The sequence below is a fragment of the Apostichopus japonicus genome, chromosome 2 (genome assembly GCF_037975245.1).
Source record: "Apostichopus japonicus isolate 1M-3 chromosome 2, ASM3797524v1, whole genome shotgun sequence".
Classification (NCBI taxonomy): domain Eukaryota; kingdom Metazoa; phylum Echinodermata; class Holothuroidea; order Aspidochirotida; family Stichopodidae; genus Apostichopus; species Apostichopus japonicus.
Genome location: NC_092562.1, coordinates 3946603 through 3973194, shown reverse-complemented (window position 1 = coordinate 3973194; position 26592 = coordinate 3946603). Strand labels below are relative to the sequence as shown.

At 37.5% G+C, this 26592-nt stretch overlaps 1 protein-coding gene across 3 annotated transcripts in view; it reads left to right on the top strand.

Moving 5' to 3' along the window:
- The window catches only part of LOC139974804 (guanine nucleotide exchange factor subunit RIC1-like), a 46964-nt gene that overhangs the window by 15571 nt on the left and 4801 nt on the right, over positions 1-26592 (top strand). For 2 of the 3 annotated variants that reach the window (XM_071982247.1, XM_071982240.1), the window contains exons 5-31: positions 4341-4445; positions 4984-5126; positions 5724-5857; positions 7113-7204; positions 7724-7812; positions 8807-8951; positions 9438-9486; positions 11512-11664; positions 11843-11981; positions 12485-12582; positions 13202-13402; positions 14232-14505; positions 16501-16608; positions 17138-17274; positions 17818-17946; positions 18383-18482; positions 19079-19212; positions 19810-19856; positions 20455-20579; positions 21133-21275; positions 21799-21885; positions 22477-22688; positions 22946-23128; positions 23852-23973; positions 24362-24580; positions 25170-25353; positions 26163-26351. In XM_071982247.1, the coding sequence (XP_071838348.1) occupies positions 4341-4445; positions 4984-5126; positions 5724-5857; positions 7113-7204; positions 7724-7812; positions 8807-8951; positions 9438-9486; positions 11512-11664; positions 11843-11981; positions 12485-12582; positions 13202-13402; positions 14232-14505; positions 16501-16608; positions 17138-17274; positions 17818-17946; positions 18383-18482; positions 19079-19212; positions 19810-19856; positions 20455-20579; positions 21133-21275; positions 21799-21885; positions 22477-22688; positions 22946-23128; positions 23852-23973; positions 24362-24580; positions 25170-25353; positions 26163-26351 (3741 nt within the window). The remainder of the gene's footprint in view (positions 1-4340; positions 4446-4983; positions 5127-5723; positions 5858-7112; positions 7205-7723; positions 7813-8806; positions 8952-9437; positions 9487-11511; positions 11665-11842; positions 11982-12484; positions 12583-13201; positions 13403-14231; positions 14506-16500; positions 16609-17137; positions 17275-17817; positions 17947-18382; positions 18483-19078; positions 19213-19809; positions 19857-20454; positions 20580-21132; positions 21276-21798; positions 21886-22476; positions 22689-22945; positions 23129-23851; positions 23974-24361; positions 24581-25169; positions 25354-26162; positions 26352-26592) is intronic. The other variant, XM_071982256.1, reaches the window with a different exon arrangement.

Here is a 26592-nt window from a genome sequence, read left to right as displayed (position 1 = left end):
CAATACAGTCTAAAGAAGAGAAAGACAAGGGGTGGGTGGGTAGGGGATCGGATCATGGAAGAGGAAAGGAAAATGTAGGGGAAAATTACTGTGAATGTTCTTCCAAATCGTATTTTCCTATATTTTTGGTTCTTGTTGATCTATCCTTGAAGTATGAAGCTGAATCAAACCTTGATGACATCATTGACTCTGTTGTTGTTAGATGCATTCACAAAATACCAGCAAATTTGCCCATAAAAATGCTAATCTTCACGGTACAGATAGCTATGTGGGTGTGAGTTTGATTTATAGATGCCCCAGAAAATCCAGTAATTTTATGAAGTCATCAACCTCAGCCACTAGAATATCCCTTGTACTGTAAGGAAATTGAAACCCAACAAAGTCAGTTTACCAGTGAAATTAATATCATCGAAGATGACTTCGAGATGAAATCGACTTCATTATGCAGACAGAATGGCTCGCTGTATTTGTGTACATTTCTAAATTGATATATTTTTAATTTGAAAAAAAGAATTAACAAACAGAAAAAGAAGGTTAATGTAATCGGTTTGTCTTGCATTACATCTAACAGATCAATTTGCAAGTTGCTGCAGCTTCAATTTTCTGTTAGTTTTCTAAGCTAGGAGGGAATATCAACATAATTTCTATTAATTTTTTATTTTATTTATAAAAGTTAAGTTTAAAAGACAAATTAACACACATTCTAGGTGTCTGAAACTGAAAGTACTGTAGGCTATTGATTTGTCAGTAAGACATTCAGTAAATTTACCTCTCAAGATAATGCAAGCATATGCTACATTCCACTACATAAATCCTCCCCTAGTTTAATTTACTTTTATTTGGTACAGTAAGTATTATTGCCAATGGCATATATATGTGCTGAGAACAGAGATCTTTGTTGTACCAAGCTTGACATATTTTGCTAGATCTAATCCCAGATTTACTGTAGGCCATGTTGCTAGGCATGTTGCTCTAAATCAGATTATTGCTACAGATCACTGAACGTGACTCTGTGTATGGTATATGTTTTTATTAGTGTACAACCAGATCACTGAACGTGACTCTGTGTATGGTACATATGCAGGTATGTGTCCGCTATATATAGTACATGTATACTGTATACTACCAAGATTGGCACTGATTGTGTGTGCATGGTATTTAGTTCACACATCCTATGTTTTTATTAGTGTACAACCAGTCTAGTGTTAAGAAATCTGGTATGTAGCTACATGTACAGTAACCTGATGCAAGTTGGTTCGGTTAGATCGGTCATGGTTTTTATACGGCGGGGCACTATGTTTAAACATTTTTGAACCTTGTTAAAGAGGTATATATGTAACCCACCTTTGGCCCCCACCCCCTTCCCCTGCCTTCTTTTCTCATACAGTGTAAATTCTGCAGAATAGTTCTAGTGGGTATTGATCTGGTATACTATACTGTACATCTGGCAGGGTTGTTTAAATATATTTTTTTTCTGCCGGTGCTAAATGATTTGCATATTAAAACTTAGTCCCCTCTCCCAAAAAAATGTATAGCTAAAATGCCAAATTATGCATCATTCACTATGCTTGTTGCCAGATACATTAAAAGTCATCACCAAATTTGAAGAAAAAAAATGTCATATTTGCCATAGAAAATACTATGATGTAGATATTTTCCAGAATTTTAGTTGAGCAAGTTAAAGTTGACATTGACCAGGGATACCATACAGTATATCCCTTTAAATTGCTAGATCCTGGCTGATTGTGTTTACTGCCTCTGGTCATGATTTTAATCCTTCTGTACAATGGTGCTATCCCTTATTACCCTAGACTTAATTCATGTGAAAAGCGGATCTGGTAACATGTTTGTATAATCTGCACCATCTCTGTGTACACTTAATCTATGTACTGATCATGATACTGTAGCTGGCATTGCAAGGCGCACGTCTGATTGAAACAAACAAAAAACATTCCCCTTAGAATCTGACTCAACTACAGGACCAACACAGACTAGAGGCTGCAGAGGTAGAGCTCAGCTATATCAGAAAACAATCGATTGGTTAATCCCTCCCGAAGATTACAAACCGTTATGTAATGAGGTGCATAGTGTAGTATAATTTGTAACATGACATCCTTGTGTAACCTGAACTCCGACTGTTACACTAGGAGAACCAAACAGAATGTCAATCCTTGCTCAACAAGGAAGGGTTTCTTGTACTGTACCTCGTACAGTATGTGACATGTGAATCACCTATGAGAAGGTCAAAGAACCGATGGTCTGGAAGGAAGGATGAGGGTCAGGGAAAAGGGGGAGGGGAGAAATACAGTGGACATTTGACCTGAGCAGCGAAGGTTTAAAATGTTCAGTAATTTAGTATCGTCCAATATCACCCAGTGGAGTTGTACTACCCAGATCTAAGGGTACAGTAGGCTATCTTGTTGTGGCTTTGAAATATTCACTTGAGGTTAATAAAGAAGCTTAAAATACATGAAAACTGTCTATATTTATGACAAGTTTGCTAACCAAGCTACATGTAATTCCTGTTTACTGTAAGTTTTGGTTTTGTTGCATTATTTCTGCCATTTAATCACAATGATGTATATTTGTTAATACATTGTTATATACCATTGAGCTTGTACTTGTACAACTTGTACAAGTCCTGAAATAAAATTAAGAAATATAAAAAATGAATGCCAGACATGATAATACAGCTACAGTAGGCTGTATATTTTTATAATATTTTTTATGCATAATTATTGACATGCACCTGTGTTACAGTTTCAGGTGCATATTGTAGCTGCCTAAGATATGGTAATGATCATTATGTAGACAGTACTGTATAATATAGTCTTTACAGTTCATTATTATCTACCGCGCTATCTAGTCACGTAGAGTACAGTACAGTAGCCCGTCAGTAGTACAGTACCGTATCTCTCTTGTTCGATGTGTGGCATAGTTAACCGTAGTGTACTGGTTGGTATCAAATCAACAGCTGAAGTAAACTCAGTGTTTTATTTCCCTTTACTGAAATCACAGAGGTTTTATCTGGTACAGTAGTCACATGTGTTTTCTGTTTAGGGATGAAGGAGAAATGGATAAGAAAGAGAAAGAAAAAAAAATAAACAAACTAAGGCGTGTGATTATATTTCAAGAACAAGTGGAAAGGGTAAAACAGCTTGTGGAAATATTGTAACATCCGAAGCACCTCATGTTGATGAGAAGCGAAATGTGTTCGTTACACACGTGTCTGACTGGAAGTACTCAGGAAATGTTTTAACATTTGAAGTTTATTAGACTTTTGAGTTGGTTAACCTGTTTTTTGTTGTTGTAAGTGGCAGTTTTGTAGTCAGCAAGCTGAGCTGTTCGTCAGTGCTCAGTTACTTGCAAAGTCTTATTAATGCAGAATTTGGTCAAATCTGGATAAGAAAAATCAGATCTTTGCATTGGTATGTGAATATATTTGCACAGGGAGCAAAAAACAAACTTGCACTTGCACAAGTATTGTAAACAAGTAAACAAAATATCCAGTTTTGTATTAACTGTGGTTTTGTGGATTATAAATGCTAAATTGTAAACCAGCAGACTGTCGAACATATTCGTTTGATATACTGTATTTGCATATATGCAAATCAGCATGATTTACATATAATGTAAAGCAAATTTTTAATGGGAATTTATATCTTTGTTCACTTGTCACCTGTCTCCTCATTGTTACAGCACTCTTGTTTTCTACAGTGCCCTGGCTTATCTGGTGACTGTTTTAATGTAACCGCTGTTAGACTCTCTAATGCAGGGTTTCCCTAACTTTATCCCCACGAACCCCCTGTGGATGTCAGAGTCATCCACGAACCCCCAACTTTTCGAGACACCATCTGAGTCATTATTATACTATAATACGCATATGAACAGTGCTTCGTAAAAGATCAAGTTCAAGTTCAGCTCTTTATCTTGAAGACGTACTGTCATGCGTACACCAACTTCACCAAAGTCATGCGGCCTGTGTCTGTTTCGTAATATAGTTATTTATCACATGCACGGTACTGTACTACTTTGGCAACATGGAACGCTAAAAGAGTTTGTCCATATGTACAACTTTTGTTCATTACTACATTATATGATATATCAGATTTTAGTTCAACAAAAGTAATCTAGTTTTGACTTTCAGAAACGTCTCACGAACCCCCTGGGATGGACTCATGCAACCCCCATGGGGTTCATGCACCCGAGTTAGGGAAGCCCTGCTCTAATATTAACTGAGCGTGCATAGTATGCAGCTGATCCTGGAGTGATAAATTTGATACATTTTAGAAGAGTAATTTGATACTAGATTTTGTCCATGACCTATCTCTATTAAACAGTGCTCATTACTATAGACGTGATACGACAGAGGCTGATACCATACCAGTACCTCAACTCAGGATAGCTTTCTCATGCAGTGTATCCATATCAGCTGGTGTTGTATGGTAAGTTCCTCTTTAGTCATAACATTATAAAAGGTCTATGGACACCTATGAACAGCATTGTCCTCATCACTCTAATACAGTAGGTAATAGATGTTATGAAAATAGCTGCAACTCACATCAAAATCCATCAATGATTGACTTTTAAAAATTCTTTTCTTAATTCTAGTTTTATTTATGAATAAATATTAGCAAATTATGCACATTGATGATGTACAGGGAGTGACTGCCTAATTTCTACTGTTATGTTATCCCTCTGTTTTTCACAACCTTTGTTTCAAGGACACTGAACACAGGTCTGTGGCCTTAGGCGATTTTTTTTGTGAAATATTATATTGTCTTCTTCGAAAGAGGAACATCAAATTATTCAAATGATATTTGTGGGCTTGTAATTAGGGGTATTAAGGGCTGAAATAAGAAATTTTGATGAGCTCAACACTCTAAGTCATAAACTTGCACAGATTTAATGAGTTTCCCAGATTTATCAAAACGTCCAAGTTCTGTTTTGTTTAATTTCCTGTCTTGTCTTTTCCTCTTATAGCCTCTGCTGCTTAAAGGATGATATCCTGGTGGCTTCATCCTCTGGTATACTTCACAGGGTAACATGGGCTGGCACCCACAAAGAAATGCTGGATATATCCATCAGGGCTGTTCCATTTTCATTGGATTTAGAACATTCAAGAGGTAAGAATGCTGCTGAGCTTTAATTTTGAAAGAAAAAAAGCAAATGGAGGGTGTCTGGTTGTGGTGGGGAATTTTTGGAGGAGGAGGGTTGGGGGAAGGGATTGAATTTGGAGAGGGGTAACAGGGAGGTCTAGAACCAACAAGAGGGATATCCCAGAAGCCTCATCTTCTTGTATACTTCATAGGGTGATGTGTGGGGCTGGCACTCACCTGCGTGTGCATAGGCAGATGAATGGTGACATATCAGGCTGATTCAAGGGGAGAGAGGACCCGGCTATTATCAATCTTTTCTCCATTATTCTGATTTGAAACAAGAGCATACCTTCATAATTTCAGTCATGGTTGTAACTATGCCACCGATCAACAGTTCCTGCAGATTCATAGCTGGAACTGATCGCAAATTTTTTATACTGAAGTCTGTGGTTAATAATAGTCTACTTTATTGCTACTTTAAATGTGAAAAGCTACTTTAACATGGTAAAATGCTACTTTAACATAGTTGCTCATGTTAAAGGTTTAAATATCTATCAATTTCTAACCTTGAAAAAAATGAAAAATGTCTCCACTCTTCTTGGCATGTTTTTTTTTGGTCGACAGAATCTCAACTTGACGATCCCTTGATTCACTGTGTAGATTTAGAATATAGTCAGACCTTAGGTTTATGTGCAGCCGTGTTATCAGATGGAAGAGCTGCCGTCCTGACCACCGAAAGTGCAAAATTCCTGCCAAAGGTTAGTTTCTTTGTTTTTGATCAGGATCTGATATTAAGGCTTTTGACATATATACTGTTTAAGTCGAGTCAGCATTTGTGTTTCTTATTCTGTTTTGAGTTTTGGTAGCTGTTTTTTTCAGCCTCCTTAGTAGAGTGGTGAGTAGAATTCTTACATTATTATGATTTGAGTTCATGTAACCAAGAAAAAAAATCTCCAAGTTTTGAGATGTTTTGAGATGTTTTGGATGTAATATTTATTAAATCATTTTGTACTGGTGTGTTGGGATATTAGCAGAGGTACAGTAAGGATGGCAAAAATGTGTGTCCTTGAGTGAAATCAAAATGTCTCCTTAATACTAAGTAATAATATAATACTAAGTAAAAAATGTCAGTAATATTTAAAGTTTAGATAATGAAATCGAAATTCTAGGACCGAATTAACATGATGACATTCTTAAAAATAACTTTTTGTCAACATTCTGAGAAAGAATAGAATATTATAGTAATCAATCTAGCATATATACTGATGTAAAAATGGTCTCCGTTCATCACTGTTGAGTATTTGGCTACAGAGAGTCCTTCTTGAAAGAATATTGTGTAAACTTGTTATTGGAAAAATTGTATTTTGTTTATCATGCTAATAATTGAAAGTAACTAATGAACATATAGTTTTTGCGTTTATTTGATTTATTTCGTTATTATTTTGTATTATTATTATTTTGTATATTTGTAGATTGATAGGAGATTATTTTGTATGCTTGTTAACTTTATTGGAACTATTTATTCTGTTAATGTCCGTGACTGATTTGTGACACGTGACACTTTCGTCGTCATCTTTTCATCTATCCAAATCAAAATTGCATATCAATACTGCTCAAATATAAAAAAAATGTAAATTAAAAAAAACCTGAAAGTCTTCAACTTATCAAAGTTACTTGAAATAAAAGTTGACCACTTTTGAACTATTTTGTCGTGGGATTATAGCAATGAATATCATTAAAAGAAATATGAAAATTAAAATTGAAAAGCTGCTTTAAGACCCGAAATGGAGAATCATGTTGCATTTTAAACAGCTTCAAGCACAGGATATTGTTTTTTTTTCTTATATGAAATCCGTTCTCTGAAAGGAAAGAAAGTTGTTTTTCCTTTGCATCTAACAGGATATCCTATCAATTTTTATCTGAAAAGTTCAACCAGAACGATTCACAGTCTCACCCAGAGCAAGTTTATATTTCCCTTAGAAGTGTTTGGCTAGTTTGTTTTTCTTGTTACAGAATGTTCGTGCTGTGTGGGCATCGGATGTGAAGCATGCTAAATGTGTTGCCGTAAATTCTAATTATAGACTCGTCGCATTTGGCTTAGAAAAGTAAGTAATCAGCTATCGTTTTTGTACCGTATGTACCATCCAGAGTAGCATTAGTCTAATTTCTATGTGTCATTCCTCTGCTGCTAAGTTTGAAGGTAACAACTTATTAGGACAAAATAGTTGTAATAGTTTTAAATGTCTATTGATCAGATAAAGGAGAAGAATTCTATATGATGTTTGCACCCCCCCCCAAAAAAAAATCTCTGTTTTGACATTTAGAAACACTTTAAACGTATTTCTATGGAACCCTGTTTATGATATCATTGGAAGTTAGGTGAATCTATATTGCCTGTCCCTCCTATACCTTACATGTACAGAATGGCTAACATGTATTTGCTTTACAAATCAAGCCCATAGGTTTTCCACCTATATATATATATATTTGTACAACTATTGTAATGTATAAATACCCAGCTGGTTTATTGAAGAGTATGTCAACGACTTGTTATCACAATTAATAATCTTGAATGCATGTACATACTGCTTGGTTGGAATCGGTTTCACTTTCTCTTTCCTCAGCGGCCAGGGTATTGTATATACCGTCGATGAGGTCACAGGCGCCCTCCTTGTCTCGCATCGCCTCACATTGTCAACTAGTGATTTTCCAGGTATGTCTGTGCAAAGGGTGTTCATTATACAGTTCTGTAGTTTTGTCAAATGCTGAAATAAAAGGAGGGGAGGGGGGTGGGGGAGGTGGGCGATAGGAATGGTTTGTAAATTTGATGAGGTTAACAGTTTCTTCTTTCTCTGACTTTTGGAAGTTCATGTTGCAACATTGTTTGCTTCCTGAGAAACTATTGATGCTAGGTTTTACCACACTATTAAAACTAACACAGCAATCTGCTAGGTATGCCGGAATGACCACGAAAGTCTGCAACCTTTCCGTCCGCTTCACAAAGTGTTATAAAAGTTTGGAATATCCATTTACAATGTTTACAATATTTTGTGACAGTCTTTACCTTTGCTAGTTTTGATGGTCCCCTAATCTGCGAATTAAGGTAGTAGTCAATGTTGGTAGCATCAAAGGAGCCTGCCCCTCTTTCTAGCTTCACTTTATAGACCCCTTAAGCATACATGATTTAATTGATGTTATACAACACCTAATTATATTCCGGCCATTTGATTGGTCAATTGCTCGTCGATTGCATGCAAAATCCCCTCTATTGCACTCTATGAAATAGAACCATGTGTTATACTTTTTTGATAGCACTTTTTTCAATGGTAAGAGAGCAGAGAAACCTGTCTGTTCAAAACAATCTGTTGCATGAGTGCATTTTACATCCAATTATATCCAAATTTGAAGGTGTTGTATAAAACAAATAATGAATGGTTTCCATTCGTGCAATAGTGCAAATATTTCATTCGTCGAAAGATGTAATTTGTTCCATTCAACGAGGCTGCGCCTCGTTGAATGGAACATTCCATCTTTCAACTCATGAAATATTTGCACTATTGCACTCACAACCATTCATTATTTGTATACTATCTCACTTTGCTAGATTAAAATTAAATCAGCCCTTAACCTGTCTCCTCACGATCTTAGCACTCTCATTTTACTCTCTGTTTTTGTTGACATTCGTCCCCGTTTTGGATCATCTTTAGAGGGGTGTAGAGGTGCTGGTCCTGTGACAGGTCTCAGGTGGACCCCAGACAGTAGCGCATTAGTACTCTCTTGGCAAAATGGAGGCTTCTCACTTTGGAGTGTTTTTGGTGCTTTATTATTATGCACTCTCGGCAGTGACTTCCGGTAAGTCAGTAATTGCATTCCGGTTCGTTTAACAACTAGCTGGATAGTTTGCTTATCGCAATGCATATTCCGTGAATTTTAGTGTATTTTGAAATGAAACATGTTGACCTCTGTGATGATAAGCTTTCCTCTGTATTGGCAGGGGGATTGATATGGGGGGGGGGCATATCTTTGGAGAGCCTAGCTGGGGAGGTTAGGGTAGGGAATGTTTCTCTGGAAATCTTGTTTGGAAGGGGGAGACCAAACCTCCAGGATGCTTTTTGACAGAGGGAGGGGGTAATTGTAGTGGTTGGGGTCAATTCCAGCTTCATGACAAAACACTTTGGTTTCTTTAAAATGCAAGACATTTCTCTCAAACGTTTTGTTGTTGTGTTTACCAGGAAACGAAAACAGCGTGTTTTCAAACATTCAGGGCTACAAACTGGTTCAGAGACAGAGATGACTGATTTCATTTATACTTTTTCTTCCCCCATTTTTTCTTTGCAGGACCTCATTTTTCGGGAAACCAACAGAAGCTTTATATATCAGAAGTATGGTAAGGAATGATTCATTATTTCTAGGTCAGAAGTATGGTAGGGAATGATTCATTAACTCTGCTCGACCCAGTTAACACAGAGCAGTGTTAGAAATGTTTGAATTTAACACCAATAAATATCAAAAACACTCAAAACAAACAAATATCATAGCCGTGCAATCTGCTACACAGAAAAGTTGAACCCTAAATATTTTCCCATTTTTTTTACTTGCCTTGCCTTCTTTGGTATTGATAGATCGTAGTCATCCAGAGACAATTATCTACATGTAGATCAGTCCTAGTAGTTAAACCCGAGCATCTTTGAAAACGATTCAAACAATACATAATCCACAGCTCATTTAATGTCTGTCTTTGATTAATTGTCATCTTGAATTTCCTCCGACAAGATATTTCCTTCCTCCTATAAACCCAGACTCGTTTTCCCACTCTCCTTGTCACGGTGTAAACATTTTCAGGAGATGTTTTGTTTACAAAGTGTGACAAGCGTGGATAGATTACGGCTATGTGGGTGTCTCCATCACGTTATCAAAAAGGCATTAGTTCTGTCATAAATCCATCAGTTTCTCTATCTTGTAGAAGTTTTACCCAGAGTACTGTTTTGCATGCTCCAAAGAAAGTTAAAAAAAGAGAAAAAAAGCAGATAAATTTGTTCTATATTCTGTCAGTGTTGAATTGAGCCTGAATTCAATTCACTTAATTACTACTGCTGAGTATTTACAAAATTGTTAGCAAGAATTTTATTGTGAAATCAAAGTATTAAATCATGTGTTATTGGTTTTGATGTAAAATTGTAACTTTTGCTATTGTGTATATGTGTGTGTGTTTGTGTGTGTATATATGTGTCAATCCATTGGGTGAAACTCTGGATGGAAATTATGAATGCCCCATACTGAACCCTGTTGTTTCTGTTGGAGGGGCAAGGTCATTGCAGGTCAAAACTTGTACCATATCTCAATGACATGTAGTTGCGCCATAGTGAATACATGAAGCCTATTGCATTTAGTGGAGGCCAAAGGTCATTCAGGTTGTCAGAAGTCAAACTGTTAAATTTTCTTTATAGACATCTCAAAAAGGGAATTTGCTTGGATCTCATAATTTGTGTGCCATTGCCCACTATTGAGCAGAGGAAACATTTTTTGTTTAGTGGAAACCATGGAATTAATGAAGTAAAGTCCTTTAACTAAAGGATGTTGCATAACTTGAATGAGTCTAAGTTTCTGTATAAATTCTACTTTGTACTGAACAGAACTGTCTACAGTATGCTCTGTTGTTCATACTGTCAGTATAAGTTGAGAGTATGAAATTTATTAACCCCATTTCCATAAATCTTAATCGTAACAAGGTTAGCCAGGTGAGATTTTTGGTGGAAAGTGTTCTATGTGCAGTGTGCTCTTTGAAAGAGGCTAATCAGAGGCTCTGCAGATGATGGTGTAAAATTGTGATGTTGAATCAAGGTAGAGTAGAAAGGGGGCTCAATTTTGACATTCCTTTCATCTACATGAGTTGTGTAAGCGGCTAAGGAAAGATAGTAATATTAGGAGATGCAAATGCATGGCACAACCCCCCCCCTCCCTCACACCAGCCACCAACCACATGAAAAAAAAATATCAAAACCAACACTATATAATATTTATGAGCACTCTCAGAGTACACCAAAACTCTAGATTAGAAACAAAAAATCCAGAGAAAAATGTATCTTGTAAGGTACAGTGAAATACTTGGCCAACTGTGCATTTGCTGCATAAAATGGAAAAAAAAATATAGATTTATGCAAATTATATCTTGCAATTAGCAGTGATAAACTTTCTATCAAAACTGAAATGCTGAATGCATTTTAGGTTCAGTAAATGTGGAAGGTAGAAGATTGAACAATGTTTTGAACGTCAGTTTTTTTTTTAATAGAATGACTGATTGTTTGAGTTTACATGGGGTTATTTCAATGGTTCTACAAACCTCACTTCTCCTTTAAAATCAGGTCAGATGTAATTTAAACGATCGATTTGTGTCTTTTTCTGTTTTTGCCAGGAATGGGGACCCGAGGGGTACAATTTATGGCTCACCACTGAGCCCAAAGCAAGTTTGACGAATAACCAGAGTGAGGATACTAACCAAGACACGACCGGGCAACTGTTGCAACTGCCCTTTGTGAAGAGCGCCCTCACTACAAACCCAGTCTTAGTAAGTATTAAGATCTCACTCCCAGTTTGTGGTAAGGAGTAGAATTAAGCATATAAGTATTGTTTATATTATTGATATTTATTTGGGATATTTATTAATATGTATAAACAAGGGATCATCTTCGTCTTCTGATGTATAACTTGGAAATTTCTGTTTATGTCCTTCTTCTTCATTACAGACCAATCATGAACATTTATTTCTCCAAGGAGGGGATAGGTTGTACCTCAATTCGGGAGACGCCCTCGTCAAATGCAGCGCACAGGATGAAGCAGACGGTAAAAGCCCAGTCAGGCACCACGTCACCCCGAGCTCGCTCTGTAAGTAAAACTCAGGTCTCTCTCAACAATTCCCTGATGATAGAGTGCGAATCAGGGATGTTACGGTCCTGGTGCTTTGACCGCAATTAGGGGGCTGGGCAGAATGGGATGTAGAATGTGTTCTCATTTGCATAATATGATAAAAGACAATGGACAGCTGTCAAGAATGGGGCCCCGTGACATAATCTTCCCAAGGCCTACCCGGCTTTGGATTGAAATATAACAGACTTTTGTCTGGACTTTGATTGTCAGTTGTTATATGACATTTATGAAATCAACAAAAATGTAAGATCAAAGGTCATAAAATTGTGGTATTACATCTGTTATTGTATATATTACATGCTGTATATTTTTATTTACATATTAGGTAAATTGTAGCATTTTTTTACATATTACATAATGAAGTGTGTTGTTTCAGTTTCATTGTATTTACATATCACATATTGCATGATATTTACATATTTGATTGCATTTGCATATTACATATTGTATTGTGTTCACAGGTTCATTTGGAGATAATAATTCTACCTTGATGGGAAGCAAACATTGGTCAATCATACAAATACCACACAGTTATCTGACCAATAATTGGCCCTTGAAGGTAAATATCGATAGAATGTTACAGAAAAAATGGCACATAGCGTTGCCTTGGTTTCATAAAACTTTGCACAGTGTGATTTTGAATCACTGTTATGTGTTTTTTTCTTCTCATGCCTAGAAGTGTAACCAGGGATCAAAAAGCAATTCTTGTTGCTGAGAATTCTCTTTCTTTCTACATTCCCAAGATGAATAATTCTGGTTATGTCCCAGTATCTGCTACAGTAGACATATTAATTGATTGATTGATTTTTCATTTATTTACTTATTTGTTTCAACTTTCAAGGGTAAAACTAATTTTTTGACTTATGTTTAACTTGAGACTGTCAATTGCATACAGTGAAAAGAAAGTAACATCGAGTCACTTCTTTAGCTCAGAATAATTCAGCATAGATTTGTGAGGGTTAGTTTAATAAGCCGGGCAACAGTTACAAATGGGAAGACCAATGGACGAACAGACCAACATACTATTGATGACACATCTCCAAACACGGTTACCACGGTAACCTCTGGTAGAACAGATTGAACATAAGAGTAAGGTTGAATCGAATAACAAACATGGCAGCCCCTACCAAGTTGGTAAATTTTTCATTTAAATTTTCAATATATTTTTGTTTGATCAGTTCTCTGTCGTGGACAAGTCAGGCCACTGTATAGCGGTAGCAGGTCAGTATGGATTCGCTCACTGTGCCTTGTTTACGAAGAGATGGAAGCTCTTTGGTAACATCACCCAAGAGAAGGACATGTCTGTGACGGGAGGACTAGCCTGGTGGAGGGATTTCATCGTCTGCGCTTGTTATAACCACTACGAGCACAGGGAAGAGGTGAGTGATACAGCCGTCGTTTGCCATTTATTTTTAAATGCTTTAGATACGAGGACACACGTGGAGAGGACGGAATGGCTAGTGTCATCCAAACTGAAAAGGGAATAAGGATAGGTTGGGAGTTTTGAAATTAATGTAGAAATAAATGTTAATTGTAACAACACCATGATACGAATTCATCAAGCATTTACGACCATGTGTAGAGAGCATTACACACCCTATTTTAACCTCAATCAAACAAACCAAAAAAAAATGAAAGAATGAAAGAAATAAAGACAAAGAAGAGGAGCATGTCAGGGTAAATGGAAGGTATATTAGCATTTGATAACTATTCCTTTAGAGGTGTCAACTAGTCGTTAGTGCAGCGTAGGGAGAAACAATTTTCCTGCAAATGAAAAAAATGACAAAAAATGAAATGACAAAAAAATGAGATGAAACAATGACATGAAATGTAATGAAATGAAATGAAAAAGAATATGAAAACCCACACAATGTTTTTTCCTGTAAATGAAAACTTGATAAAAGACCATAAGTTTACTTGTGTGAGATCTTACCCCCCCCCCCCCCTCAAAAAAAAAGAAGTTCAAACATTGCCATGTTTTTCTTCTGCCTCTGAAGAAGATGTTGCTATAATAAAAAAAAAAGTCTGGCCCTCTATAACTTTTATTCCAAAAATTTGCCATTTTTCTTTTTGGAAGTTGTGAATCAAGAGTATGAATGGTGCACTTTTGCATGGAGACTTGACAAGTTGTACTTAAATGCATATTCATCTTCATTTATATTTCAAGCTATTTTATTTGTTAATTTTTTTGTTTACCCCCATTTACAGATAAGGTTGTACCCCAGGGTGACGAATCTAGACAACGCCTTTGCTTTCATTCTCAAAGTACCCTTCCCCGTGCTTTTACTCAACGTGTTCAAGGACTACCTCATCACCTTCTGTTCAGACTGTCACATATCCATTTTCAAGATGGAGAGGCGGGACTCGGCCGCAAGTGAGTACCTGGACAGTTTGGCATGCCTGACTGGGGTTTTCAATGCAAGCTCTTACCCTAACGGCAGTGGCGACAGCCGCAGTGGGGTCAAGGGTCATGTTGATACAGGTATGATACACAGTGTGGTTTTAAGGGCATAAGCCGGTATCCACGCTGTGGAAGTGATGCTAACTCATTTCCTTAACCGTCTTCCTGGAATCAGACGCTGCTGGCTTACTCATCGCCTCAGGTTTTATCATTTTCCTTGCTTTACCCTCGAAAAAACAACATTTTCCCCGAATAACATCAAAGATTGCTTCTGGTTAATGCACTGCCTCATGTAAACAATCTTTTTGTGGGAAGTGTATTCTAACCCCAAATGTCACTGTACAAATATTTTTCAGTTTTCAAGAATGATTTTACATTTTAATAACACTATTTGAAAATAGGGGATTCCCTCACTGCACATATCTCTATGGGTCTTCTGTGTACTGGTTGGAGAAACTTTCATGTCTGACAAACACTCTATGTAATCAGTTTTCTTTCAACTTTTAACTGCCTTGTTGAAAAGTCTAGGATCTTCTTCAGGATTAAATCTTTCTTTCCCTTGAATGTGTCAACAAGCAAGGTGATGGTAACATCTCTAACATCTCTTGGGGAATTTTTGTTTCAAACCTGATACAATGTCTGGTGTATTTTAAACTTGTCTACAGCAACAGGGAACTTGTCAATGTTTGCCTCAAACTCATCATACACCCAAAAACTACATTTATTTCCTTTTGTCACTTGAAAACCCCCCCCCCCCCCCTCTTACCCCTTGTCCAGCCTCCAAGAAATGATTTATATTGATGTGGAGAAGTAGTGGCAGATTTATTGTGAAAATTAGTAATGTAGTAAATGAGGTGTTGCTATTTCCTGGCCTTATGTTTACTTCTTGGTTTTTTCTCTTTTCAAATCCATTCACCACACCCAATCATTACTCACCACAATGCTTCCTCTTTTAGCTCTATCATCAGATTGGCGAAACAAATTGAATAATGTTTGATGTTTCAATTAGCTGTCTTCAATTCTGCTGTACCTTAATATAAAGTCGACAAGAAGGTCTACCTGCAGTTTAGAACTGATAATTGGTCTTGTCATTGTCAGATTTGGCTCTATACGTCAGTGAACACAATATTCTCTTATCTTGTGTGAGAAACGATGATGCGAACTAAAAAGAAGGTTGGCCTTAGTTTTGATCGTAAGAGTCACTAAATTGTCCAGAAACCATATTCCGTGGGTCATTTGTTTGCAGACACTTTGGTGGATAGCAGAGTCGGGTACATTTAAAAATTGGTAAAAAAATCTGAAAGCAAAAATGGAATGGTGTATTAAAGTCTAAGGTATTACTTCTGGAAGTTTAAGTATCTTTATGGATCAGGTAGAGCAAAGTATAGTCCATTTGAGGTTTTCTGCAACTTTATAATTCAAAGAAGAAGAAACAAAGTGTAGCGGAAAGATTTGCTGACATGAAGTTAGGCATTTGTGTGGTACATTCCAACAGTTTCACACACCTAGGACAGTTCTTTTGATAGATTGTAAGACATCCATGTGTTGCAAAGATACTGCCTTAAAAACACCACAGCTACCCCCCGTGCCCCTCTGTTCCGACAAGGGATTCGCTTGCACAACTTTTCAAGGGATCATTATACAAATAATAAATGGTTATTAGTGCAATAGTGCAAATATTTCATGAGTTGAAAGATGGAATGTTCCATTCAACGAGGCGCAGCCGAGTTGAATGGAACAAATTACATCTTTCAACGAATGGAAACCATTTATTATTTGTTTTATACAACACCTTCAAATTTGGATATAATTGGATGTAAAATGCACTCATGCAACAGATTGTTTTGAACAGACAGGTTTCTCTGCTCTCTTACCATTGAAAAAAGTGCTATCAAAAAAGTATAACACATGGTTCTATTTCATAGAGTGCAATAGAGCGGATTTTGCATGCAATCGACGAGCAATTGACCAATCAAATGGCCGGAATATAATTAGGTGTTGTATAATATTGTATGATCGCTACTGTTATGATACCATACCTTATTTTGTATGCATGTGTCGGTATTGTTTTTGCAGCTCCAGTAGCTAGCTTAGTGAGGATTCAGGGGTTATCTCTGGTCAACTTTGTTCCCAGTGCAAGCTGTATGGTCTCATTGATGCTTACCTCTCTCAGATCAGAAACAGGTAAACGTTCATTTCCTTTGTTTGGTTGGTTGGTTTGTTTGTTTTATTATTTGTTGCATTTGTTCAGATATCGTGTCCCATCAATGAAGACAAAACTGTTGTTATTAGAGGTATCCTTTTTTGTGACAATCAGCCTTTCCATATACTTTGAAGGGCTGGTTCATCATCCATCAGACTATACATTAAAGTGTATTAAAGCGTATTAAAGTGTATGAAAGTGTATTAAAGTGTATTAAAGAGAAACGAGAGACAGGACATGAGTAAATGAGAAGAGTCATGTGGATACAATGCAATTACCAGATTTTTGGTTCCGAATTTGGCGAAATAGTTTTTCCTTTTCTATTATTTGATACCTTCAGACAGACTTGAGCAACTACAGTTGTTATGGAAACCGCATTTCCTCTTTTAAGTCTTGCGTCACATCGAGACACGAACGAATTTTGCTGTTTGTGTTTTCCACGTAGGAGGTGTCTATTATACAGGATCATTCAGATTCATTCTCTCCACCTTTTTGCTTTTGAAAATACAGCCAAACCATCAGAGGGGAAGCAAATAAAAGATGTCGAGAGTTTAGTCATCAATACTGCAGGGAGAATACTAATGCTACAGAGAGATAGACCAAACACAGGGAATCATCAACTAGATAGGAGGAAAAATCACTCAGAGGTATAACACTCAGTGCTGTACATTTGTGCGAGAGAGCGTTGTGGTTAAAGGCTATGGACTTGCAGGTTGGATTGCAGGTTTGACTGTTGGTTCCATTGCTGGTTTGAATCCTGCAGTGAGGTGTACTGTGGTTCACTCTGGTGTGAAGTGCTTGTTTGTGCATGAGCAGTGGTTTATCGTTTTTAAAACATTGTGCGAGAAGGCTTCAGTGTTGATTCAAGACTGTATAGCTAAACTAAACTATCAATGGCTAGTTGCATTCAGGAGACACTAGGTAATTGGTTTTTGCCTTGTATACAGTGTAGTATGAAGTATTTTCAATGATACCAGCAACAAATATCTTTGAGTTCATATGACATACGAGAGAAATAAATAAGTCTCAATGATAGTTACAATAAGTACGATGACAGCTGAGGCATGTATATCTTTGTAAGTGTTTCTGGTATTAAACTTGAACACTGTTAGCCAGCAAATTCAATGTATGAGATTTCCTAAATGTATCCCATAATAACATCTTTTTGAACATTTGAATGTTATCAACAGATGTCATTCTGTGCTCCGGTGGTCCTGGCATCGGCTGTCGAATGTATGTGGGCTACGGCCAAGTCTAGCAAAGACAAACCTCATCTCATGGAAGCCCTCTGGTTGGGTTGTGGTGCTAGTGGTATGAAGGTAAGAAGGAAATAACTGTGCATACTCTAGATATTAACACACAGATGTACATTTACTAATGGGAGGCATGACAATGCATGTTGTGTTACATACCAGTACATGTACCCGAACGATTCCCAGCATTACCTGTTAAAATTACACTGAAAATTGATATGGTTGAAACTGATATACTGCCTAGCCCATTATCTATATCATAAGTACTCCAAAATAGTATGTGTGGCTTTTTTGGGAAAAGGGTTCCTTAGCTTCAACTATCTCACCATTGTGGCCATGATTGGAAGACTTGACTTCTCACCAGAAAAGACAGAGTACTTTGTTAAATCTGAAGAGCATGAACAGTGTCTCTGTAAATTAGGTAAAGGGTACAGGATTTGTGTCAACGCTTCTCCTTTAAGTACACTTTCAACTCTGCGATCGTTTTCTTCCTGCTGTTCAGGTCTGGTTACCGCTGTTTCCTCAAGAGGGAGAGAATCAACACCACAGCTTTTTGTCAAAGAGAATTATGTTGCCATTCCAAATCAGAATCTATCCATTAGGTAAGTAGTCAAAAGATTTATTCAAAAGGTTAAGAAAGTGGTGGCAGAAACAAGAAGCAAAGAAAATGTCAGGATTTAAGCAACATTACCTAAATATGGAGGTAGGGTTTTCTTTACACAGACATCTACATGAAGATATCTCTCCTATCAATTAAGGTCACCTTCAATGGGACCAGAAATACTGTCTATAGATAGCAACGATACCATCTAAGGTTACAAACAGTTAGAGGTGTACAAAGTTACAACAGCCTGTATTCTTGATGGATAATAACTTTTTGGTTCTGTTTTGAAGAAGACTACGGAACTGTCCCCTGCATTGGGGCAAGGGTAAATTGGAATAGTTTTAGAAGCTCAGGAAAGTTGCAATTTTAGAGATTTCAGAGACAAGTTGACTTTGGCAACACAGCAATTCCTTTAATTGACATTTTAAGCTACTTCAATTTGTTTTCTTTCCTCTCCAAATTATAAAAGAAATATTATTGAGAATGGTCGCTTCTGGTTAGAAAGGTGCACTCAAATCTTTATGAGTTGAATTCTTTTAAGGTGACTATTAGATACCTTTTACCAAGGAGTCAACTTTTTTTTTTCTTCACCAGCTGTCTTGTTTGAAGATGCAGTGGTTTTGGGGTCGGCCACAGACACCATTCACCTAGATGCCATCTTAACTCCAGGCTTTGAGTCCAGTAGTAATTCATGCACATTCTTGCCGTTTACAACTTTAGAAAGAACAGTAAGTGAAGATACAAGAGATGAGATGAGAGCATCTTCTTGGCGTAGAGATGACAATCTCTTCCTAAAGTAGATATGAAAAAAGCCATTTATGAGACATCTACTCAGAGGAAATGAAAATGTTATTTACAAACATGTTTTTTGGCCATCCTGAATTCCTCAAGTTGTTTTTCAGCCTCTTCAACCCAGGCTGAGTCACTTCTTAGTTTGTTTTTATTCAATTCATCTGCTAAGTTCATGCTTTCCAAGACTATGGTGTGACTTAACAACCGTTGATGAAGTTCATTCAAGATTCTCAAATAGATATTTGGCTTCGATATTTTTCAACTACTAACTTTCATTACTTAAATCATACAACCCTTATTTGTTCCTTACAGAATTCCGTCTGTTGTCACAAATTACTAACTCAAAGTGATGCAGCCATGTCCAAATTAGCATTGGATCCTGTTGTGATATCAATACCAGCCTTGTATCTAATATGTAAATTAGGCCAGGCATAGTTTCTTCTACTACAGGTTGTTAGCTTGAAATTTGACTTATCTGCTGCATTTAGTGTGAATTTGAAAGTATAATTTGCAGTATCATCTTTCATCTCCAGACACAAGTTTATTTGCATCACATTCTCCGTCAGCTGTTAAGAAGAAAGTAAGTTACCAAAATTACAGTTTCTTGCTTGGTATATTTTTAATATGTGAAAGTAGTGTTAGCTGTGAGCTTGATTATTTAAAGAGGGTACAATCGTCACCACTTTTACATGATCACATGTGAACCTGTTATAACTGGTCGTTTCAACAATGAACCGCAGCTAAAGGCTAAATCTTTTAACAGTGTGATCAAGGGCAAATTGGTGTACAATCCATATCATATTGAGATACTAGAGTAGTTTGAGCATTGCTTGACCACACACCCATCAGAATGAATTTTTCTGTATTAGAAGGGATAAACTGAGAATGGGAAAGACATTGGCAAGTTAGGAAAGAGAATAGATGTAATGTGGGGAATAAAGAGAGGGAGGGGGAGGGGAGGGGGGGTTGAGTGGAGAGTGGGACACATGATCACTTGCTCTGTTACTAGGGAGGAAAATTAAACAAATCTATGACATCGTCATAAATCACTAGATAGTTATTAGGTATGTTCTTGCTCTTAGAAGTTTTGTCCGTTACTTTAAATGAAATAATCTTCAAGAGATATGAGGCATGTATAATGATTTAGAAGTATTATAAATTCTCTCTCTTGTTTCCAGTTTGGGTATTCATGCCCTCCAGATTGCCAGTAGTTGTACGTCTCTGCCTTATTTTCCTCACGTCTTGGAGCTGATGCTGCATGAGGTTTTGGAGGAGGAGGCCACAGCATCAGAACCTATACCAGGTAATAAACTAACCTTGTGTAGAGGTACAATGATTTATATATAGCCTTACATACTAATCATAACATTAGGCCATTCAAGTCAGTGAGCATCAGAGCCTATCCCAGATAATTAAACTAACCTTGTGTATTTCCTAATGTACAAATCATAACATTATGCCAATAGGTTGTGCCCTCCACACTGTGTGCTAGTAGTTCTATCATTTTCTGCCTTGCTTTCCTTCACTTGTGGAAAAATTGGCCAATTTCTACAAAAAAAAATTCACAAAATTCACACACATTGCTTTGATTTGTGCTTGGCCATTTGATTCTGCAAATGTCAAAATGGATGAGTCAATAATGCATGTAGAGGATTGCATTATCAGTTTGCATGCTGTTTATTTCTGTATTTTTGGTTCTTTATTATTGATTTTTCTTCAAGGGAATAGTGACAGTAATGGACTAATATTGTCATTTAAATTGCATTCCATTTGTAGGGGAAAACAGAGGATGTTAGACAGGCATGCTTGTATGGATTAGGATATGCTTTATTTTCTTTCTTTGTTTATACCCATAGATGCCCTCTTGCCCAGGGTAATTGCTTTCATCCAAGAATTTCCAGAATATCTTGAAACTGTCGTCCATTGTGCCAGAAAGACTGAAATAGCTCTCTGGGGGTACCTCTTTGCCTCGGTTGGCAGTCCTCAACAACTCTTTGAGGTAAAGCTTTCTAATCATATGCACAATATATGATAACGTATAAAAGTGTAGGTTGAATGCTCTTAATAGCACTCTTCCATGTGTACTGTATTTCATTACATGGTATATGCACAATACTGTGGGTTAAGTCACTCCACCCCTCGCACAATAGTGTGGGTTCTGTCACTCCACTGCTTGCACAATACTGAGGGTTTGATACTCCACCCCTTGCACATTACTGTGGGTTTTGTCGCTCCCCCTCTCGCACAATACTGTGGGTTTTGTCACTACACCCCTTGCATAATACTGTGGGTTTTGTCACTCCACCCCTCGCCCCCAATGATTTCGGGGAATTAGGAATATCCACCCAAGTGACGGCTGGATAACTCAGTTGGCAGAGTGCAGTAGCTATGATATATTCTTTGCTCTTTTAAGAACACAAATAACCTCAAAGAACTGTTCCATTGTGTAGATCTGTACATCATATCTTTGTTCCGTTCGTCATTTATTTCCTAATTTCTGTTGTCGTCTTTCTTCCATACAGCAATGTCTGTCGAGTGGTTCTCTCCACACAGCGGCCTCTTATCTCATCATCATACAAAACTTGGAGACGGTCAGGGTTAGCAGACATGTGAGTTAATTCTCATCAAATCACTCAAGTTTATGAAATCTCGTCATCCCAAGAATAGAAAAAGTGTCAAAAGCTATAATAATATTGGGCCTGGAAGGTGCTCAGTTTGTGCTATTATTTAGCAGCCACAGTATGAATGCAGGAGAAGCTGAATCTCTAGTAACTTAAACTAGTCCAGGAAGCTATCCAATTTACAGTTTTAGCTCATTTTGGGATTTTTAACAATTTGGAAGTTCATTTCAGATTGGCAAATTGTGGGTTTCTCCTGTATGAATAACCCAAAGCCAGCCGGCCATCCAACCTCATAACTTCCTAGAGCTTTGGTTTCGTTGCTCCTAATGCCATTGCCTTTTCACCTCTTCACGATAGCACTGGTATGTGTGTTCAAAGGTTCAAAGGTAAATGAAAGTAAAATAGTTAATAATCCCATTTGGGTACCTGTGAGAAGTGTGTAAACTGTCACACATTTATTAACACATGCACTTTTTTTGTATTTATTTGTAATATCTAAGTTATGTCTTATACCCTAATTTCATCCATGTAATCCGACGCATCCGATTGCAAAGACATTCCTTCTGTTCATTTTACCAGCATGCCACTCTACTGTTGGATGCCGCCTTGGAGAATTGCGAGTGGCAGTTGTGTCGAGATATCTTGAGATTCCTGCGATCCATCGGGCCGGGGGACGTTGATCCAGTGAGAACTCCGCCGCCCGTACCCAACCCCAACTATTACTACCCCGTCTCGCCTCATCCAAATCCTAACAAACCTGTCGACAAACCCGATGGACCTAAACCCAAAAGGTCAGTAGTCAACACCTCTCGCATTCGTCTTTTTTTATAGACTGGATGAAATGTTCGACAGTTACGAAAACCCTCTCAGTAAACTTGATCAAATATGTTAGAAAGTTTCCTGTTATCATTTAAAGGAATTCGAAAAAAACACATCTGTTTACATGCAATTTGAAAGGTAAAGTAGATGAAACTTTTAGTCTTTGGGCATCCAATTACATATCCAGATACATACCGTCACCAACTCAGTGATTGTTTTTTTGTTTCAGGCCTAGCGTGAAGCAGGCCATGTCCATCCCCGAAGAAGATGAACAAACGGCGGACGAGTATTACATGGACATAATCTTGAAGAGACACGCACGGAAACTCTTCTCTAACCAAAGAATCAGGGACTTGGGCATGTTTGCTGCTCATGTTGACTTCAAACTGACAGAGTGGCTTAGGAAAGAGAGGTGAGAGCAAAGGAGTTTCCTTGTAAGGGCTTAACTTTAAAGGCTGGATGGTTCTTGAAGCCAAGCTCTGTCATTTGTGTTGGCATGTATGTGTATAGGTACTTGAAAACCGGGTATAACAATTTCCTTTTGTATAACGCACGAGGAGAGGCTCAGGGATCATATACAGCTCACAAGGAACTCAAAATAAAATTGTTGAATAATTTTTACACATCATACAGGAAATATCAACTGGTTTGGAACTCTTTTTTATAAAACAAAATTTGGCTAAATTGTAAACTAAGGACATCATGTTGTCATTTTGTTTTAAATGTGGTGATGTTAAGGTGGGACTAGTCAATTGCAACTTATTTCATGAATATGTTGAACAGTAAGCAAGGAACCGTGTCTTCTGATTGGCAACAGTAGCTAAGATATGGTCCCGTTCTAGCCCAAAAAATACTTATTTAGAAATTTGTTTTCAATTTTTAGAGTTTGCAGTTACTCATTTACATGTAAAATGATATCCTTACTATTATGTGCTTATGAAGTCGATCAATTTTATAATTTGGCATCGGTCTTAATTGCTCTCAAACAAAAGAAAAGATACAAGAGAAAACAGTAAGGTATGGTTGTATGAGGATCATTGAGCAGGAACAGAGGTTGTTGAATGCCAAAAGCAGTGGCAGAGTTTTTGTGACGTATTACGATATTAATTGGCACTTTTTGGTTTTGCTCGTACAGTATCAGAGTGGGTAAAGTTGAAGATTTTGTGACCGCAATCAAGAAACTCCATGAAGACTTTTCGTGGCCGTATCCTGAGCTCGGAGATGTCCCACTGGCGAAAACATCACTGAAGAATATGAGTGAGTTGGCTGTTATCTTTTTGGTTCACTTTTTAACTGATATAACAGCAAATTTACAATAATTTGGAGGAGAGGTGGGGGGAGAGGGGTGGGCTGCTAGTGCTGGTTGTTTCATTATTTTAGCAATGGTGTGAAAGTTTCTTGTTACCATGGTAACCCCTTTGCATGAGAGGCTATTTGTAGGTGGGGGGGTTCAAAGGAAGCCAGGCTTTGGCTTAATGAATAACCCACTTTTCAATAAAGTATTACAAGTGACTAAATAAGTTTTGATTTCTAAAGTTTCAAAACATAAATAAAATAAGGTTCTGTCCTTAACCATTGCATAACCACAAAACTTTAGTAGCCAAAAGATGACAAATGTTTTCATCTGTTTCGACGTCTCTGCTAGATTTTGGCGTTTTATCCATCAACACCTCTTTTGACACGCATGTGAATGGAGAGACACTGATAAATCACCCGGAAATGAACCCGGAGACGGTAGACGGTAAAACCTACCCGTCGAGACCATCCAACTTGAGGCTAGAGCGCCCTCAGAGCCTTCTCTCAGTCCTCTCCAGCGAAGATGCTAAATCACAAGAGGTGGCCCTTCACCAGTTATCCACTAAAGGTAAGTAATAAACTCACATGTAACAAGTACAGCAGTTTACTGATCACTTTGCAAGTAATTTTTTTCAAAAGTAATTTGAAAGTAATATGTAACTTCTGACAATGCTAGGAATGCTTTCAAGTGGTAATTTCCCCTGCCCAATGGATACTTTTAATTACCTATTAGCATTTAAAATTAATTACTTTCTTAATTACTTACTAGTTCCTTCAATAGAAAGTTCAGCCCAGCTTCATATATATGCAAGTTTAGAGTGGGGCATTATGCATCATGTAGGATTATCCTGTAGGCGTAGGTTTGTGTTATAAACACATTATTCCTACTTGTGCTTGAAATGTGACAGATACTTACGACAAGCTAACCACTAATTAAACAGCAAGTTATGGCAGCAGGTTATATCACCAAAACTACTGCAAAGAGGAGGGAGGGTGGGAGGGGGGACGGAGGACGGAAGTAGGGATGGGGTGTGGAGTAAGTGTACAGGATAGTTATGGTAGTTACATGCTCTTTGGCACACGCTATGTTGAACGAGTAAGAAAGTGATGGCCTGGAAACCAAGAACGTTTACTAACTAACTTTCTACTTCTCAAAGGCTCAGATGACACACCCAGTTTTGGAACGATGGAACCCTCTGAGAGCAGCTCGACTTTTGACGGTGACGTGGAGACTCTTTTAGACGACAGTTTCTGGAATAATAGCATCGGTGTCGCAGAACTCCAACAGTTTTATATAGAGGTCTCCAAGACGGGTCCACCTCAGTCAGAAAGCGAATTGAGGTCAGTGAATAATAGGCTGGGTTAATTTCCCTCTGATATTTGTTTATATTTCCTGTCGTGCTTGTTGTGTAGAAACTTTGCAATAGGGGAGGATTTGAGGGTGGAATCCCAATCTTGTATGGGAGGATGTAGATCAGGAGGAGATTTATGATAGAGAGATTTATGAAAACATTTATTCATGTGGGGGATATGATGTGGAGAATAACAGAAAGTATATAGGAAGGATACGACTGGGAGGGATGTGAAGATGAGAAAGGATGAGCTGGAGAGGATAGGCTGGAGTGGATATGGATGTGGAAAAAACAGTTGCGAAACTACTATCTGTAAAAAGGATATGATGGAGATGATAAAAAAAACATAGGTTGTGAGGAGAAGGATATGAGGGGGTTTATGAAAAAGTATTATGGGAGGTTAAGATGGGGAGGATATGGTGGAGAAGATATAAATAGATTCAGATATAAATAGAAGGATAGCCTGGAGAAGTTGGGAAGGATGTGAGAGGAACAGAGGAAGATGACAATAGTGAGTACTTGGGAGGAAGAGGTTAATAGAAAAAATTATTGGGGAGGGACATTAGTTATAACTTGATGTATGGTATATTCATATCAGGGTATATTCATATCAGAGGATATGATTGACAGCATGCCAACATGGTGACTCCATTGTAGCTGTTAAGAATTTATTGGTAGTTATGATCAGACATAAACTCTGCACTGTTTATAGATCGTTATTTCCTTACTGATTTTAACCTAAACGGATAGAATGCAATATGATTGAAGTAAGTTTGTCCTTTCTCTTTTTTTTGTTAGACATTTGCTGCAGATAATGATAGATTCAGGATGCTTGGAATGGGCTCTACTCATCTCCATTGTGCTCAGAGACTTGGGTTCTATATCCAGGGTGGTCAATACCGTCAGCTTCACAAAGGTACCCCTGGAAGTCATGGGACGAATGAGGGAGGGTCTCTCATTCCTGGAGCTGTGGGCCGACTCGGAATGGTGAGTCCATGATAATGTTCAAACTTTGCTGGAGATGCTGCATGTGACTGTACAGCAACCATTGTATGAAAAGTTGAGTTGATTTGACAAAAATTGAAAGCAAATGGTTGATGGTGAATAATAACAAGGGGTAGCATTATTTTCATAGCAATTCATTTTTGTCTTTGACAAGGAGAAGGGTGCACACTATAAACCTATAACTTATATCATATACGTAACTTTACGTCTTTAACTGTCGAAG